Source organism: Pongo abelii, chromosome 9, assembly GCF_028885655.2.
Source record: "Pongo abelii isolate AG06213 chromosome 9, NHGRI_mPonAbe1-v2.0_pri, whole genome shotgun sequence".
In the NCBI taxonomy this organism is placed as follows: Eukaryota; Metazoa; Chordata; class Mammalia; order Primates; family Hominidae; genus Pongo; species Pongo abelii.
This window is the reverse complement of record NC_071994.2, coordinates 7986279-8000776: the sequence shown is the minus strand read 5'-3', so window position 1 is coordinate 8000776 and position 14498 is coordinate 7986279. Positions and strand designations below refer to the sequence as shown.

At 43.5% G+C, this 14498-nt stretch overlaps 2 protein-coding genes across 9 annotated transcripts in view; one reads left to right on the top strand and one right to left on the bottom strand.

Annotated features, from left to right (window-relative positions):
• The window catches only part of RBM4 (RNA binding motif protein 4), a 32389-nt gene extending 24741 nt beyond the window's left edge, over positions 1-7648 (top strand). For all 4 annotated transcript variants that reach the window (XR_010141670.1, XR_008510929.2, XM_024254587.3 and 1 more), the window contains one exon: positions 2655-7648. Coding sequence is in view for 2 of the 4 variants with exons in the window: in XM_024254587.3 (XP_024110355.1) it covers positions 2655-2695 (41 nt within the window). In the remaining 2 variants the exon portion in view is untranslated. The remainder of the gene's footprint in view (positions 1-2654) is intronic.
• LOC100437187 (RNA-binding protein 4B) lies at positions 1799-13901 on the bottom strand. Of its 5 annotated transcripts, XR_008511549.2 has the most exons (4): positions 13490-13901; positions 5424-6100; positions 3087-3308; positions 1799-2456 (listed from the first exon to the last, which is right to left on the bottom strand). XR_008511549.2 is itself a non-coding variant. In XM_054525578.2 (3 exons), the coding sequence occupies exons 1-2, from the start codon at positions 13899-13901 to the stop codon at positions 5433-5435; spliced, it is 1080 nt and encodes a 359-aa protein (XP_054381553.1). In that variant the 3' UTR covers positions 1799-2456; positions 5424-5432. The 5 variants fall into 5 exon arrangements, 4 of the variants coding, with proteins under 4 accessions (XP_054381553.1, XP_063584138.1, XP_063584139.1 ...); XM_054525578.2 differs by lacking the exon at positions 3087-3308; XM_063728068.1 differs by lacking the exon at positions 3087-3308 and having other exon boundaries at positions 1799-2374.
• Between the last annotated feature and the right edge of the window lie 597 nt (positions 13902-14498).

Below are 14498 nucleotides of genomic sequence, written 5' to 3'. Positions count from 1 at the left end.
CATACTTTACTGCAAAATGTCACTGCTAATCATTAATATGTGATTTGCTTTTCTGCTCAAAGTACTATTTATGAATATTTTAGCTAAAGCCTAATCCTAGCAGAATATTAGCACCTTGGGAAGAGAGACCTCTTTTAATAGCTCATAAGTGAATTTAATTTTTTATTTTTTTGAGATGGAGTCTCGCTCTGTTGCCCAGGCTGGAGTGCAGTGGCATGATCTCGGCTCAGTGCATGCTCTGCCTCCTTGGTTCATGCCATTCTCCTGCCTCAGCCTCCCGAGTAGCTGGGACTACAGGCGCCCGCCACCACACCTAGCTAATTTTTTGTATTTTAGTCGATCTCCTGACCTCGTGATTCGCCTGCCTTGGACTCCCAAAGTGCTGGGATTACAGGCATGAGCCACCGTGCCTGGCCTAATTATTTTTTAAAAATTAAAAAAGGAGAAACACTGGAGAGGGGTGGTAACTAGGCAAAAATGTGTATATATATATATATATATATATATATATATATATATATATATATATGGTTTTTTTTTAAAAATATGAGCCAGAAAACTATGAAGTCAAATTTAGTTAATGTGATAGGTCCTTGGAGAGAATCTGGCTCAGCCTTTTTCTGATGCAGGGCTTACTCTTAGCACTACTAATCTGAGTCTGTTAGCCTTTAAACTGGTTTCAGAGCAGCTCTGGTTATTTAGAGAAAAGTAGCCTCACCACCAGCTGTAGCAAATTTAGCAATGTCTCAAGAATCTGGCTAACTTCCCACCACCTATTACTGAAGCCACAGCACTAACCTAAATCCTTTTTTGTTGTTTTGGAGACAGGGCCTCCTGTTGCCCAGAATGGAGTGCAGTGGCATGATCACAGCTCACTGCAGCCTCAACCTTCTGGGCTCAAGAGTCTCCTACTTCACCCTCTTGAGTAGCTGAGATTACAGGCATGCACCACCAAGCCCAGCTAATTTTTTTTTTTTTTTTTTTTGAGATGGGAGTACAGTGGTGCCATCTCGGTTCCCTGCAACCTCTGCCTTCTGGGTTCAAGCAATTCTCCTCCTTCAGCCTCCCAAGTAGCTGGGACTACAGGCACTCGCCACCATGCCTGGCTAATTTTTGTATTTTTAGTAGGGACAGGGTTTTGCCATGTTGGCCAGGCTGGTCTGAAACTCCTGACCTCAGGTGATCTGCCTGCCTCGGTCTCTTGGCCAAAGTGCTGAGATTACAGGCGTGAGCTATTGCACCTGGCCAACTAATTTTGTTGTTTTTGTTTCTTTTGAGATGGAGTTTCGCTCTTGTTGCCCAGGCTGGAGTGCAATGGCGCAGTCTTGGCTAACTGCAACCTCTGCCTCCTGGGTTCAAGTGATTCTCCTGCCTCAGCCTCCTGAGTAGCTGGGATTACAGGTGCCTGTCACCACGCCCAGCTAATTTTTATATTTTAGTAGAGATGGGGTTTCATGATATTGGTCAGGCTGGTCTACCTGACCTCAGGTGATCCACCCACCTTGGCCTCGCAAAGTGCTGGGGATTACAGGCGTGAGCCACCACGCCCAGCCGGCCAACTAATTTTTTATTTTTGGTAGAGACAGGGTTTCGACATGTTGCTCAGGCTGGTCTTAAACTTCAGCGGGCTTAAGTGACCTGCCCACCTCAACCTCCCGAAGTGCTAAGATTACAGGTGTGAGCCACCATGCCTGGGCTTAAATCCTTCCTTCTATATCTAAATTTCTGACATCTATTAGTTTGAACTTTGTAGCTTAAGAACTAGGAGAGAATAAAAAGACACAAACATAAAAAGATATTTAAGTGTTAGAAACGTTTATTTGTCAAAAAATTTAAAAAAAAAAAGGGAGGAGTGGAGTAAAACAAGGGTAAATTTCAGCTAATGCTGTACCACGATCACAGGTTGGACATAAAAAAACAAAACAACAAAACCCCCAATGGTCCTAGCAATTTCAGAAGAGTAACTTCAGTGTTAAGAGTCCAGAGCTAACAGAAGAGTAAAAGGCTGCTTGCCACTACATGGTCATTTTAAAGGGAAAGGAGATGCTGCAGGTAGGCAGGGAGGATTCAATTCCTAGGGAAAGCAAGATAAGAGGGGTTCCACTGCACAGGAAAAAGGGGATGCCAGCATAATCCTTACCTAGGGCTGCTCAGAGGCTGAGAATATAAGGAACAGAGTGAAAGGCTACAGAGACTAGTTTCAGGAGGAAAGAAAAGTCAACTTAGAAGAATTAAGAAAGAAAACATAGTTGGTCACAAACTCCTTTTGTTTACTGAAACATGAAGCAATGGAAACATCCCGGCAAAGGGGACCGCGCGGAGCAAGTTCTCATATATGACCGCAGCCCGAGGGTTCAGTCCGCAATTATCCTACCTGAAAGAGAGCACAACACAAGAGGCTTACACAATGCCTGGAGAGCAGCCTGGCTCCGAGTACAAGCGCCCTGGGTCCCGTCCTGTATTCCGGGGGGGGAAAAAAAGAACAAAACAAAACCAAGTCAGACTGGATCTAACTCATATCCCATGTAATTACCTAGGAGTCTATCAATAGCTATATATATAGGAATCTACTTATGGCTATATATATAGGACAAGATGCAATCTAGCTGAAGAATGTGTTGGTGATAAATACATCTTTCTTATCCATCTTTTAGGCAAGAAAACCCCTGTGACAGAAGGCTGTAACAAACTGTAACTGTTGCTGTAACAAAGGGCATACATACATTTTCAAGAACTGCAATCTAAGTTTGGGGTCCAGGAAAAGCAGAAGATGCTGAGATGTCATATATGGCGAATTACACTATTCTAAATGTGTTTCGTTTTAATCTTTCACAGTAAACAAGCTTTCAGAAATGATGGTCACAAGGGGTAGGATATCAAGGAGCAGCCAGTCATTCACCCAATTCCAACACACCTACATGTCACACTGTCACAGAGTGAGAGCCACAGTTCCAGTAGTTCCCCTAATTGACCAAATCTCCCTTGCCAAATCAAAAGAAGAAATCATCCCTAGAATTCTCTAATCCTTCTATTGATGATGGGAACTCCAGACACCAATGGCTGGGGGAAAAAAAAAGTTAACTCACACCAAGTTCCTCTACTTATTACAGACAAAGGGCCAAATCTTGGTCTTGATCTGTGCCAATCGACTTCAAAAGTTGTGACGTTCTTGGATCAGTTCTGCTAGGGTGAGACCCGAATTTGGATCCCCAACAGTTCTGGAGTATTTCATCCTGGCAGCCTCATTAACATCAGGCTCCTGGGACTGCAACCAACTCAGGGTTATTCAGTCCATTTGAGGTTCACACCTGGAAGGTAAGTTTCTTTAAAAGTCATCGCTAAAAAGAGGTTAGTTGAACAACCACTGCTTGCAGTCAAAATTCATTTTAAAATGTCCTAGCAATACCTTTTGAAGACCACAATATATGAATTTAATATTTAACTTTGAAACATAAGAGAGACAGGTTATCTGATAGATTTATACCAGCTTACTTCGGAAGCATATCCCACCTCATGCTAGATCCAGCTGCATTAAAAGTAAAAATTAATGGCAAACTATAAATTTTAAGATCATTTGCTTCACACATAGCTGCATGGTGGTCTCAAGAGATCTCAATTCTTGCTGACATGCATATAGGGTACAACTTATTACAGGTTCATAACATTTGCTTCTCAATTCACATAAAAGAGCAAATTCCTATGGCTTTGCTTTTTAATTTTTTTTTTTTTTTTTTTTTTTTTAAAGAGAGAGAGGAGCCACTCTTGCCCAGGCTGGAGTGCAATGGCTAACTGCAGTCTCTCACTCCTGGGCTCAAGGGATCCTCCAGCCTCAGCTTCCTGAATAGTTGGGACTACAGGCACGAGCCACTGTACAGAGCTGCTTTGTTATCTTCTACGTATATACCAAAGGGATAAGTTAGGAACACCAGAAACTCAGTAGTAACTCACTTTAACCTTGCTTCTGGGGCTCCAATTCAAGTGATGCTCAATTTCAAGGTACAAGGAAAACCATGAGAATATAAAGTTGTCATAATGCCATTTCCACTCAGATGAAAAGATTTATCTATCTTTAGATACTCAAAATTATTCTTGGCATTTTAGCACTTTTGGTACACATTTCCTGATGTAGGAAACAGTAAAATTTCAGAGCCTATGGCGTTGGCTTTCACCACCTATGCAATTTTCTACACATCTGAAAATTACCAGTTTATCTAACTCCTTAAATGTTCCTCTCTTCAACAACAAAAAACACAAAACAAAAATTGCTGGAAGAAACAGGAAGCATCCAGGTCTAAATGACAGCATAACAGGCTATGAAGAAACAGGGCTTAAGTGCCCATATAGAACAAGATGGTCTAGATTACTAATAAGGACTCCATGGGACAGAACATCAAAACATTCAACTTTCAAGTAAATGTCTTGGAAGTAAACATTTAAAATTTATAGGACTTCCTCTGGCATGTAGGTATATTAGAAGTTTCCTTTGACAAAGGACAGTGACCCAAGAAGTAGGTTTTTTTTTTTTTAAAGGAGAGACGGTCTCACTCTGTTGCCCAGGCTGGAATACAATGGTGTGATCATAGCTCACTGCAGCCTCTTTTCACTCCTGGGCTCAAGCGATCCTTCCAACCTCAGCATTCTGAGTAGCTGGGATCACAGGTGCTCCCCATCACACCCTGCTAATTTAATTTTCTTTGTAGAGACAGGGTCTTGCTATGTTGCCTAGGCTGGTCTTGAACTCCTGGGCTCAAGTGATCCTCCCACCTCAGCCTCCCAGTGTTAGGATTACAGGAGTGAGCCACTGCCTCTGCCTTCAAGTAGCAGTTTTATTAGCAAACTGTAAGCCTAAAGTAATAGTTAAAATTCTCACTGTGATATTCATTACTCCCTGAACCTGTACCCTTCAGCTTATCACTACAGTACTTCTGTAGTAGAGCGAGCAGAGCATGGGTTTTGGTATCAGACAGGCCTGAGTTTGAATTCTGATTCTACCTTTCATTTACCAAATGACTTTGGGCAAAGTACTTAACCTCTCTGAGCTTTAGTTCTCTTCTCTGTAAAAGAATAAAATATTTCAGTCTTATCGTATAGATGATATACAGAGGGCACATAACAAATGTTAGATCTCTCAAATGTTTTTCTGTAACCCAAATATGCTTACAACTGATTAAAGAATGTTCTAACAAATTGAATTTGTTGTTCTCTCAGAAGGAACAAGTTGGTTGGAGTCATACACTAATACCTTGACAGGCCAAATGGAACTTGTGGCCTAAGCTAGAGAAATATTGAAGACTAACTTGTAATTTGCACCTTTTGGATACTGTCCAGAGAGCAAACAGGTGGCTCTAGCCTCTTTTATGAAGCATGGGTCTCTTTCAAGGGAACTAAATGGAATCTTTTAACCATTCCCACCCATCTCTCACCTCCAGTTTTTAAAAGGCTGAGTACCGGGCTCGGTCCACATACTGCTCCCGTTCATACCGGGCCATGTCATACAGAGAATTCCGTGTAGCTGCAGAAGCCTGAGATAACTCACTCTCTGGCCCATAACCGTAGCCCTCTCCAACTGTGGGGAGCATGGCTGCAGCACGACGCAGTGGGCTCCTGTCCCTTCCATAGTAGGAGGAAGTGGTGGCCGCAGCAGCAGCCATAGCAGCTGAAGTGGCAGCAGCGCCAGAGTTTGGCAATAGGTGTCTGTCGTAGGGATCAACAGAAGTAGAGTTGAGGTGGCTGGTCACAGTTGTGCTTTGGACTTGAGGCAGATGGGACATGGTCTGCTCTGCGTAGTTGTATGCAGAAGCCGCTGCCGCCGCTGCTACTGCCTCATAAGAGCGGACCCGGTATCGCTTATAGTAGTCGAGTGCTCCATATGCATCGTTGTAATACATGGATTCCCCGTAGCCCATGGTGTAAGGTGTGCGAACTGCTCCATATTGTTCATTATACTGCTCAGTAAAGTCTGCCACACGACCTGTACGATCTACTGGGCACTCTTTGGACCAGTGCCCTTCTTTCCCACACCGATAGCAGCCACTCTGGTCTCCCATACCAGGGGCAGTCCGAAGCCGGCTTGTGGACAACTGCACATGCATTCTTTTGCCTTGAGGGAACAGATGTAAGAAGATTTATTTTAACTCACTGACACTCTTTTTCCTCTCCTCCCCTAAATGAAAGTAAATTAGTTGTCATAAGACACACAGACGCACACACCTGTGACCCTATTTCAGCAACCTCCTTTAAAAAGTAGTTGAAGTTTTTTTTTGTTTTGTTTTGTTTTTTTTTGAGATGGAGTTTCCCTCCTGTTGCCCAGGCTGGAGTGCAGTGGCGCAATCTCAGCTCACCGCAACCTCCATCTCCTGGATTCAAGCAATTCTCCTGCCTCAGCCTCCCGAGTAGCCGGGATTACAGGCATGCGCTGCCATGCCTGGCTAATTTTGTATTTTTAGTACAGACAGGGTTTCTCCATGTTGGTCAGGCTGGTCTCAAACTCCCGACCTCAGGTGATCTGCCCGCCTTGGTCTCCCAAAGTGTTGGGATTACAGGCGTGAGCCATTGCGCCCTGCCAGTAGTTGAAGTTTAATACAGATGAGAGCTAGAAAATTTGATTCCTCAGAGACCAGTCAATACTTTCTACTTAGGCCAGGAGTAGACCAGACTCCCTCCTGGTTCTGTCTCCACAACTTTCCTTTTTCCCCTTATACACAACAATTGGAAAAGTTTCCACTTCTCACTGCTAAGACTGTTATTACTTGTAATGATTCAAATTCTGCCAATACTTCCAAAATCAACCAACAAAACCTCAGTTAAGCCAGATTTGGAAGGCATCTTGCCCATCTCTCACTGATTGACTAAGGATTAAGGCCTATTTACTGCTGCTTAAAAACCACATCAATCGTCCATCCATCTTGTTTCCTCCAGCTATTTTTGCAGATGTCACCAGAAGGCTCCAATGATGGGTACACAAACCATACCTGGCTTGTCATCTGCTTCATCTCTAGTATCTCTGGGAGTTATAAGACCTTCCAGATTTCAACTCAGCCCACCCCCCACCCCCCCAAGGCTACTGTGGAAAGCTACCTGACCAAGGTTTCTCAACAACAAGAATTAGATCTTGAAACAGTACTGGTTTCTTAGGGACAGTGTCTTGACATGTAATGAAATGACTGGCATTTCATCCTGCCATGTAACTTACAATTCTTTATAGGGATTAACTACTAGTTAGAAAAATGCAGCATTTGCCTAGAGACCTCTAGGAACCCACATAAATGGGCCACATCCATTTCGGCTTCCAGGAAATGACCAGCACTGAGGAACAGCTAAGAGAAGAAAACAATCTTTGCCCAGGGATTGTGAACCACCAAACCCACGGACCCTTACTGATGAAAGCATCTGAAGTCTTTAAAAGCAGTTAAAGAAAAGGAGTATTCCTGGCATTATTTAGTCCCAGGTTGCACAAGACTCTCCTGGAGATCAAGTCAGTGCTTTCCAAATTGTAGCCAAAAGAAAATGCACGGGAAGCTGAGGCAGGAGAATTGCTTGAACCTGGGAGGTGGAGGTTGCAGTGAGTGGAGATCACACCACTGCACTCCTGTCTGGGCAACAGTGTGAGACTCCATCTCAAAAAAAAAAAAAAAAAAAAAAAGGAAAACGCAGTCAGTACAGATACAAAGAACAGGGGCTTCTCATTACTCTTAAGAACTGCCGAGAACAAATCCCCCCTCTGCAATCAGCAAGTTGCTCTCTCTTTAACAGGCCTTGTTCTGGATGCAGCTATGCAAGAGGATGCCTTGTGCTCCACCATCCTGTTGGAAATAGCCCTATTCAGGACGGCAGCCAGAACAGTGCCATGCACTGACCCTGAGAGGGGAGCGGGTTAGTGCAGCAATATCACTTTAGTCAAATTCCTTTTGCCCAATGTCAAAGAGTCCTATCACTCCAGTTTCTAGCAGAAACAAAAGTGCTCAGGCTTTATACCTCCAACTGCTAGGAGACAGGCAGCATCCACTATCACCAATAGAGTCAGCAGATACCCAAAATGGCACTAAATCTCTAAAAGCATTTTGCCATCCCATTGTTTTCAGAGATTTAAATACTCTTGTTAGATGTTAGGGGCCACAATGCTAACTGTGCTTTGAACAGAGACACAGATTTCTGCCATAATTTATATCTCAAATGCATAGTTCCCTATAATTTAGATTAAAAGATTATAGATGTCTTGGCTTTCAAATATACATGGTGACATTAAGCTATGTGACAGACACAAACTATGCTCCAATTGTGAAGTCAGAGTGACCATGACAGTCTAAAAAAGAGCCAATCCGGAGACCTAAAAGTAACATTTTTAACAAAAAAATTCAATTAAATTTGCACTTTACTTTTACAGATTCTGGGTCCATTTTTTGGAGAAACAAAACCCAACAATTTTACCTTGATGTTTTTTAACTAAATCCAATCTTCATTCCTGCTTTTATTTAGAGGGTGGGAAATCAAGTTTATCTGTGGCAAAATCTACCTCTGTGTAGTTGTGAAAAGGATGCAGGTATCAATTTTTTTGTTTTGTTTGTTTGATTTTTGAGACATAGTTTTGCTCTGTTGCCCAGGCTGGAGTGCAGTGGCGAAATCTCGGCTCACTGCAACCTCCACCTCCCGGGTTCAAGCAATTCCCTGCCTCAGCCTCCCGAGTAGCTGAGATTACAGGCACCTGCCACCATTGGTGTGGTTTTAAAGCAATTTTTGTATTTTTAGCAGAGATGGGGTTTCACCATCTTGGCCAGGCTGGTCTTGAACTCCTGACTTCGTGATCCACCCGCCTCGGCACCCCCAAAGTGCTGGGATTACAAGCGTGAGCCACTGCACCCGGCCCAATTTTTTAACCTAGAACTAAAAAAATCTATAATAGGGATGACAGGTTTAAAAAATTTTTTTCAAACAGTTTCTCCAAGCTGAGTGTGGTAGCTCATATCTGTAATCCCAGCACTTTGGGAGGCTGAGGTGGGCCAATCACCTGAGGCCAAAAGTTCGAGACCAGCCTCGCCAACATGGCGAAACCCCCTCTCTACTAAAAAAATACAAAACATCAGCTGGGCATGGTGGCACATGCCTGTAGTCCCAGCTATTTGGGAAGCTGAGGCACAAGAATCACTTGAACCCGGGAGGCGGAGGCTGCAGTGGGCTGAGATCGTGCCACTGCACTCCAGCCTAGGCAATAGAGCAAGACTGTCTCCAAAAAAAAAAAAAACAAAACAACCAGTCGTTCCAACGGTTATAATTAGCCTTTTAATTTATTTTTATTATTTATTTATTTATTTTTTTTTGGGACAGAGTCTTGCTCTGTTGCCCAGGCTGGAGTGCAGTGGCGCAATGTCGGCTCACTGCAACTTGTGCCTCCTGGGCTCAAGCAATTCTCCTGCCTCAGCCTCCCGAGTAGCTGGGACTGCAGGCGCACGCTACCACACCTGGCTAATTTCTTCTATTTTTAGTGAAGACGAGGTTTCACCATGTTGGCCAGGCTGGTCTCGAACTCCTGACCTCAGGTGATCCGCCTGTCTCGGCCTCCCAAAGGGCTGGGATTACAGGCATGAGCCACCACATCCAGCCTAGCCTTTTAATTTAAATACCCTAAAGTTTTTATAGTAATTGAAAAAGACTATGCCTCTCTATTATTATACCTTAAGGAATCAGGGCAAAGAAAAATGAAAGATCAATTCTTCTACTCTACTACACTTGGACAGGCCAAAAGCTTAAAAAGATTTCCTGAGACTTCCAAAAGTTACTGAAGTTTGTTGCCAACATCTTCCAGAAAACCAGCCCAATAAAAGTGTTTTATTTTGAAAGCTGTAACAGAAAAGAGCATTAAAATGCTGAGAAGTGGGAAACTTGGGGTCTTAATTTCTGAGCGCCTGTCAAGTGCCATGATCCAGAAAAGATTGGGGAGGTAGCTAATACAGAGTAGTAGTCTGACTTAATGCTTGTTTACATATACGGAAAAAAAAAAAACAAGACACCTGAACTCTCACATATTCTTCCCAATTAAGCTGCCTGATTGTTATTTGGGAATAGCTTCTTTAGGTCTTCCAATACAAACTGTGTGTGCTAGGGAAATAAATTGAGTTCACTGCTGGCTGTAGAAAGGAAACAGATCCTGAAAGAGTAAGGTAAACTCAGATTCCGCTACTTCCTTTTAGAAGTCATACAATGCAAAAAGCCTCAATGGCAGCCATTAACATATAGAAATAAAGGTTCAAAAGATGTTCAAGTGGCACTTTTTTGTTGGTTTGTTCATTTTTGAGACTGAGTCTTGCTCTGCTGCCCAGGCTAGAGTGCGGTGGCACGGTCTTGACTCACTGCAACCTCTGCCTCTGGGTTCAAGTGATTCTCCTGCCTCAGCCTCCTGAGTAGCTGGGATTACAGGTGTGTGCCACCATACCTAGCTAATTTTTGTATTTTTAGTAGAGACAGGGTTTCACCATGTTGACCAGGCTAGTCTTGAACTCCTGACCTTAGGTGATCCACCCCCGCCTCGGCCTCCCAGAGTGCTGGGATTACAGGTGTGAGCCACCTCACCTGGGCTCAAGTGGCCCTTTTAAGAGGCCACCTTCATTAGTAGACAACTGAAAATAACTTAAATTGAAACGTGTCAAACTGGTATCCAGATTGTATTTTCTGTGAAACTACAACTTACTATCCAGTGCTAAGCTTGCTCTTGTCATCTGGGAGAAAAAAACCAGAGCTGGTTATAAAAACGTCTCTCTCTATAACTAGGAGGAGAGTGCTCTCTCCAGAGGAGCCAAGTTAAGAACATGAAAACCAAATACAGGATTTTTCTTTTCCAATTCATTTTAGTGTTTGCACTTTCTAAGGAAGTGATGTTTTTAAAAATCTTATGGATCCACTGCATTATTCAGATACTCACATCCTAAAGTAATTATACCTGCCTTATTAAAACACATATTCATCCTAAGCCAACTCCCCCCAATTAACTGATTTTTTTTTCTTTTCTTTTCTTTTTTCTTTATTAACTTCAGGTAGCTTTTCTTTTTTTTTTTTTTTTTTGAGACAGAGTCTCGCTCTGTAGCCCAGGCTGGAGTACAGTGGTGTGATCTCAGCTCACTGCAAGCTCCGCCTCCCAGGTTCACGCCATTCTCCTGCCTCAGCTTCCCGAGTAGCTGGGACTACAAGGCGCCTGCCACCATGCCCGGCTAATTTTTTTTTTGTATTTTTAGTAGAGATGGGGTTTCACCATGTTGACCAGGATGGACTCAATCTCTTGACCTTGTGATCCCCCTGCCTCGGCCTCCCAAAGTGCTGGGATTACAGGCGCGCGCCACGGCACCTGGCCTGTCCTTTTCCTTTTATTCAGTTGTATTAAATATATATATGGTTTTTTTTTTCCTTCTTTTTTTTTTTTTTGAGAAGGAGTCTCGCTGTTGCCCAGACTGGAATACAGTGGCACGATCTCAGTTTACTGCAACCTCTACCTCCCAGGTTCAAGCGATTCTCCTGTCTCAGCCTCCCAAGTAGCTGGGATTACAGGCACACACTACCACGCCTTGCTAGTTTTCTTGTATTTTCAGTAGAGACGAGATTTCACCATGTTGGCCAGGCTGGTCTCGAACTCCTGACCTCAGGTGATCCACCCGCCTTGGCCTCCCAAAGTGGTGGGATTACAGGTGTGAGACATCGCACCCTGCCTGTATTAAATATATTTAAAAGGCAAGGGCATTCTGTATGACATTACTAGAATATCTCTGCAGTTTGTACCCAACTTTACATTCTTTTACATTTTGCTCATCACCTGTCAGGAGAAAACCCCCTTCCCCAGTCTCCACTGTCCATCATGATGATCTCCCCCATCAAATGAAAATAATTAAGAATACTTTTAAAAGCTGAAAATGCAACAACATTCCAAAATAAGAAAAGGAAAAACAAATGTAAAAAAAGCAAACAAATAAGGAAAGCTTCACTATCACACTTTCAGTAATTTTCTAACCACAACAGAAACACTCATGGTTGCAAAGAACAATCACCTGTCATCATATAGCGCTTTTACTGTCAAAACACTGTCACATCTATTACTTCATTTTAGCCCCACTACAGTCCTGTGAGGGAGGTACGGCAAGGATCATTAACTCCATAAGTGGGGACAATTTTAGTAAAGAAAATGAAGCAAAGAGATGTTAAAACACTTGTCCAAGGTCACACACTAGTTAATGGTAGCAAGTATCTGCAACCTTTGCCCTATGCTTTAAAGAGCAGCTAAAGGCCAAGGCATCACCGGCTGAAGCTAGAGATACTTGATGGTGCTCCTCTACCAATCTCCACTATGCAAACTTTCTTACCCTTCTCTGGTCAACTTTTCCTCTTCTCCCATTATTTTTCTCATTCTGTTTTTTAGTTTTAACAGAGGACCCAAAAGTACTTCTTAACAACCCCTTTAATGACACTCAGGGCAAAAAAGGTGTTGACTTAGGGACCACAAAAGTGGCTATGAACATGAGGTCCAAGACGATACTGTTAACAAAACACTTGTAGAACAGTGCTATCCAAAAGAATGTTCTATGATGATGGAAATGTTCTGTGTCTCTATTAATACGGTAGCCACAGGCCTCATGACTACTGAGTGCTTGAAACATGTCTGGTATACACTTGAAAAATTGAATTTTAAATTTTATCTAATCTCAGTTAATTTCAATTTACTAAGCCGCATGTGGTTACCATATTAGCACAGTTCTAGAGTCTTCTGACAACCTCTTGTGGTATTAGTGACAACATATGTACCTTTATTATCGGTATAAATAGTATGATATGCTCTACGATGCTTGTACTGGAATTTCTTCAGAAGCCGGACCATCATTCCCATTGAGTCTGATATATTTAGAAATTTCCTTTTCTGAGGGTGAAATAACAGGTGGAGCGGAACACTCCATGGCATGTTTTTTGACTCTGCTTGAAGAGACTGCACAACTTTGAGCAACCAAAACATACTCCCGCAGATCCAGACTTGCTACCCAGATTTATAATACAGGGCTTCCTCTAGATGTCTTTTTTCTTCTTTCCCACCAGTATCCACCCAAAGCAGTAAAGAATATAAATCTTAAGCACTTAAACCCTCAAATGTAAGGCTTCCTGATCATCACCAAAGAAGCAGGTAAGCCATGGACCTTTATCCTCCCCTCTCTCATGAGGTACTCGTTTCCCCAAGCAGATTACACTTCCAACAGCACTCGAATCAATGCAAGAATCCCGCAGGATAAAGTAACCCACAGTTTGTGATTCTATGCAGTCGGTGAGCAACATCTTAGCAAACCTGAAAAGGGGAAGTGTTTGCTTCCCCAGGGGTAAATTATGCTTAAGAGCGGTAAACATAATCTATTATTTCCAGCTAAAACAGAATGGAAGAGACCACCCAGCAAGTTCTATAGTCTTGTGTTCTTGCCTGTCTTGAGCTAGACCCCACTCGGCGCTACTACCCAGGCCCAGAGCAGTTCACCTTGAAACTCTGTGTTGTCAAGGCCCCTGATGGCCTCCACTGCATCCTCTGCCCGCTCCATGTGTACGAAGGCATAATCTTTCACGATGTCACATTCGATGACCGGACCATACTCCTCAAACTTGGCTCGAAGCTCTTGGTTGGTACAAGTGGGGCTGATGTTACCGACGTGTAACTTGGTTGAAGCTTTGCTCTTATTCTTGCTGGCTTCCACGTTGATGTTCACCCCATGAAGCTTGTAATGGTGCAGGTTGCGTATGGCATCCTCAGCTGCCGTCTTGTCTTCTATGTGCACAAAGCCGTAGTTCTTAATGATGTCACATTCCAGCACCTTCCCATACTGTTCGAAAAGAGAGCGAATCTCCTGCTCTGTGGCCTCCCGGGGAAGGTTTCCGATGAACAGCTTCACCATCCTGACAAGAGCCTGGGAGAGAAAAACAAGACTTCAAAAGTCAAGGGTGTGGTGGGAAATTTCGGTGCACTGCAGCATTTTCGTCTAATCCTCCAAAGTTCTTGCACCTTCAAGACCCTCCTATAGACATTAATTATTCCTCCTCAATAGAAGAAGGGCGGTTCTCGAGAAATGCGAGCTATGTGTGACATGCAAATAGGAGGTCGAGGGTCAGCATGCATAGCACAGTCTATCATCTCCGTGAAGTGGAGCGCAATGAAATACCAGAATTAGCTGTTTCGTGCCTTAAAATGAGGAAAGAGAAAAGCCCAAAGGCAAGGGGCATCAATCGCAGTGCGCCTCGTAACAAGGTTTTGGAGGGAAATCTGTGTACCTCTCCTCCGCGCACTAGCGCCTTTCAAGATACTCTAAAAAGAAAAAAGTCCCCTTTCCCCCAAACCGGGGACCAACCACCCCGCCCCACAGCGGCCCGCCCTCCAGCTTCTTCGCCCCAACAAAGACTCGACCCGACCCCTGCCCCGCCTCCTTCCGGAGACCCGGCCCCGCCTCCTCCCGTTGTCTTCCCGGACCTCCCGCTGCAAAATGAGAAACCCAAAT

Excerpts from the sequence above, each read along its gene's own strand:
- LOC100437187 (XM_054525578.2), bottom strand. The coding sequence starts at position 13,901 with ATGGTGAAGCTGTTCATCGGAAACCTTCCCCGGGAGGCCACAGAGCAG. Across the intron at positions 6,101-13,489 it reads TGACAACACAGAGTTTCAAG|GCAAAAGAATGCATGTGCAG; the intron begins GTGAACTGCTCT and ends TGTTCCCTCAAG.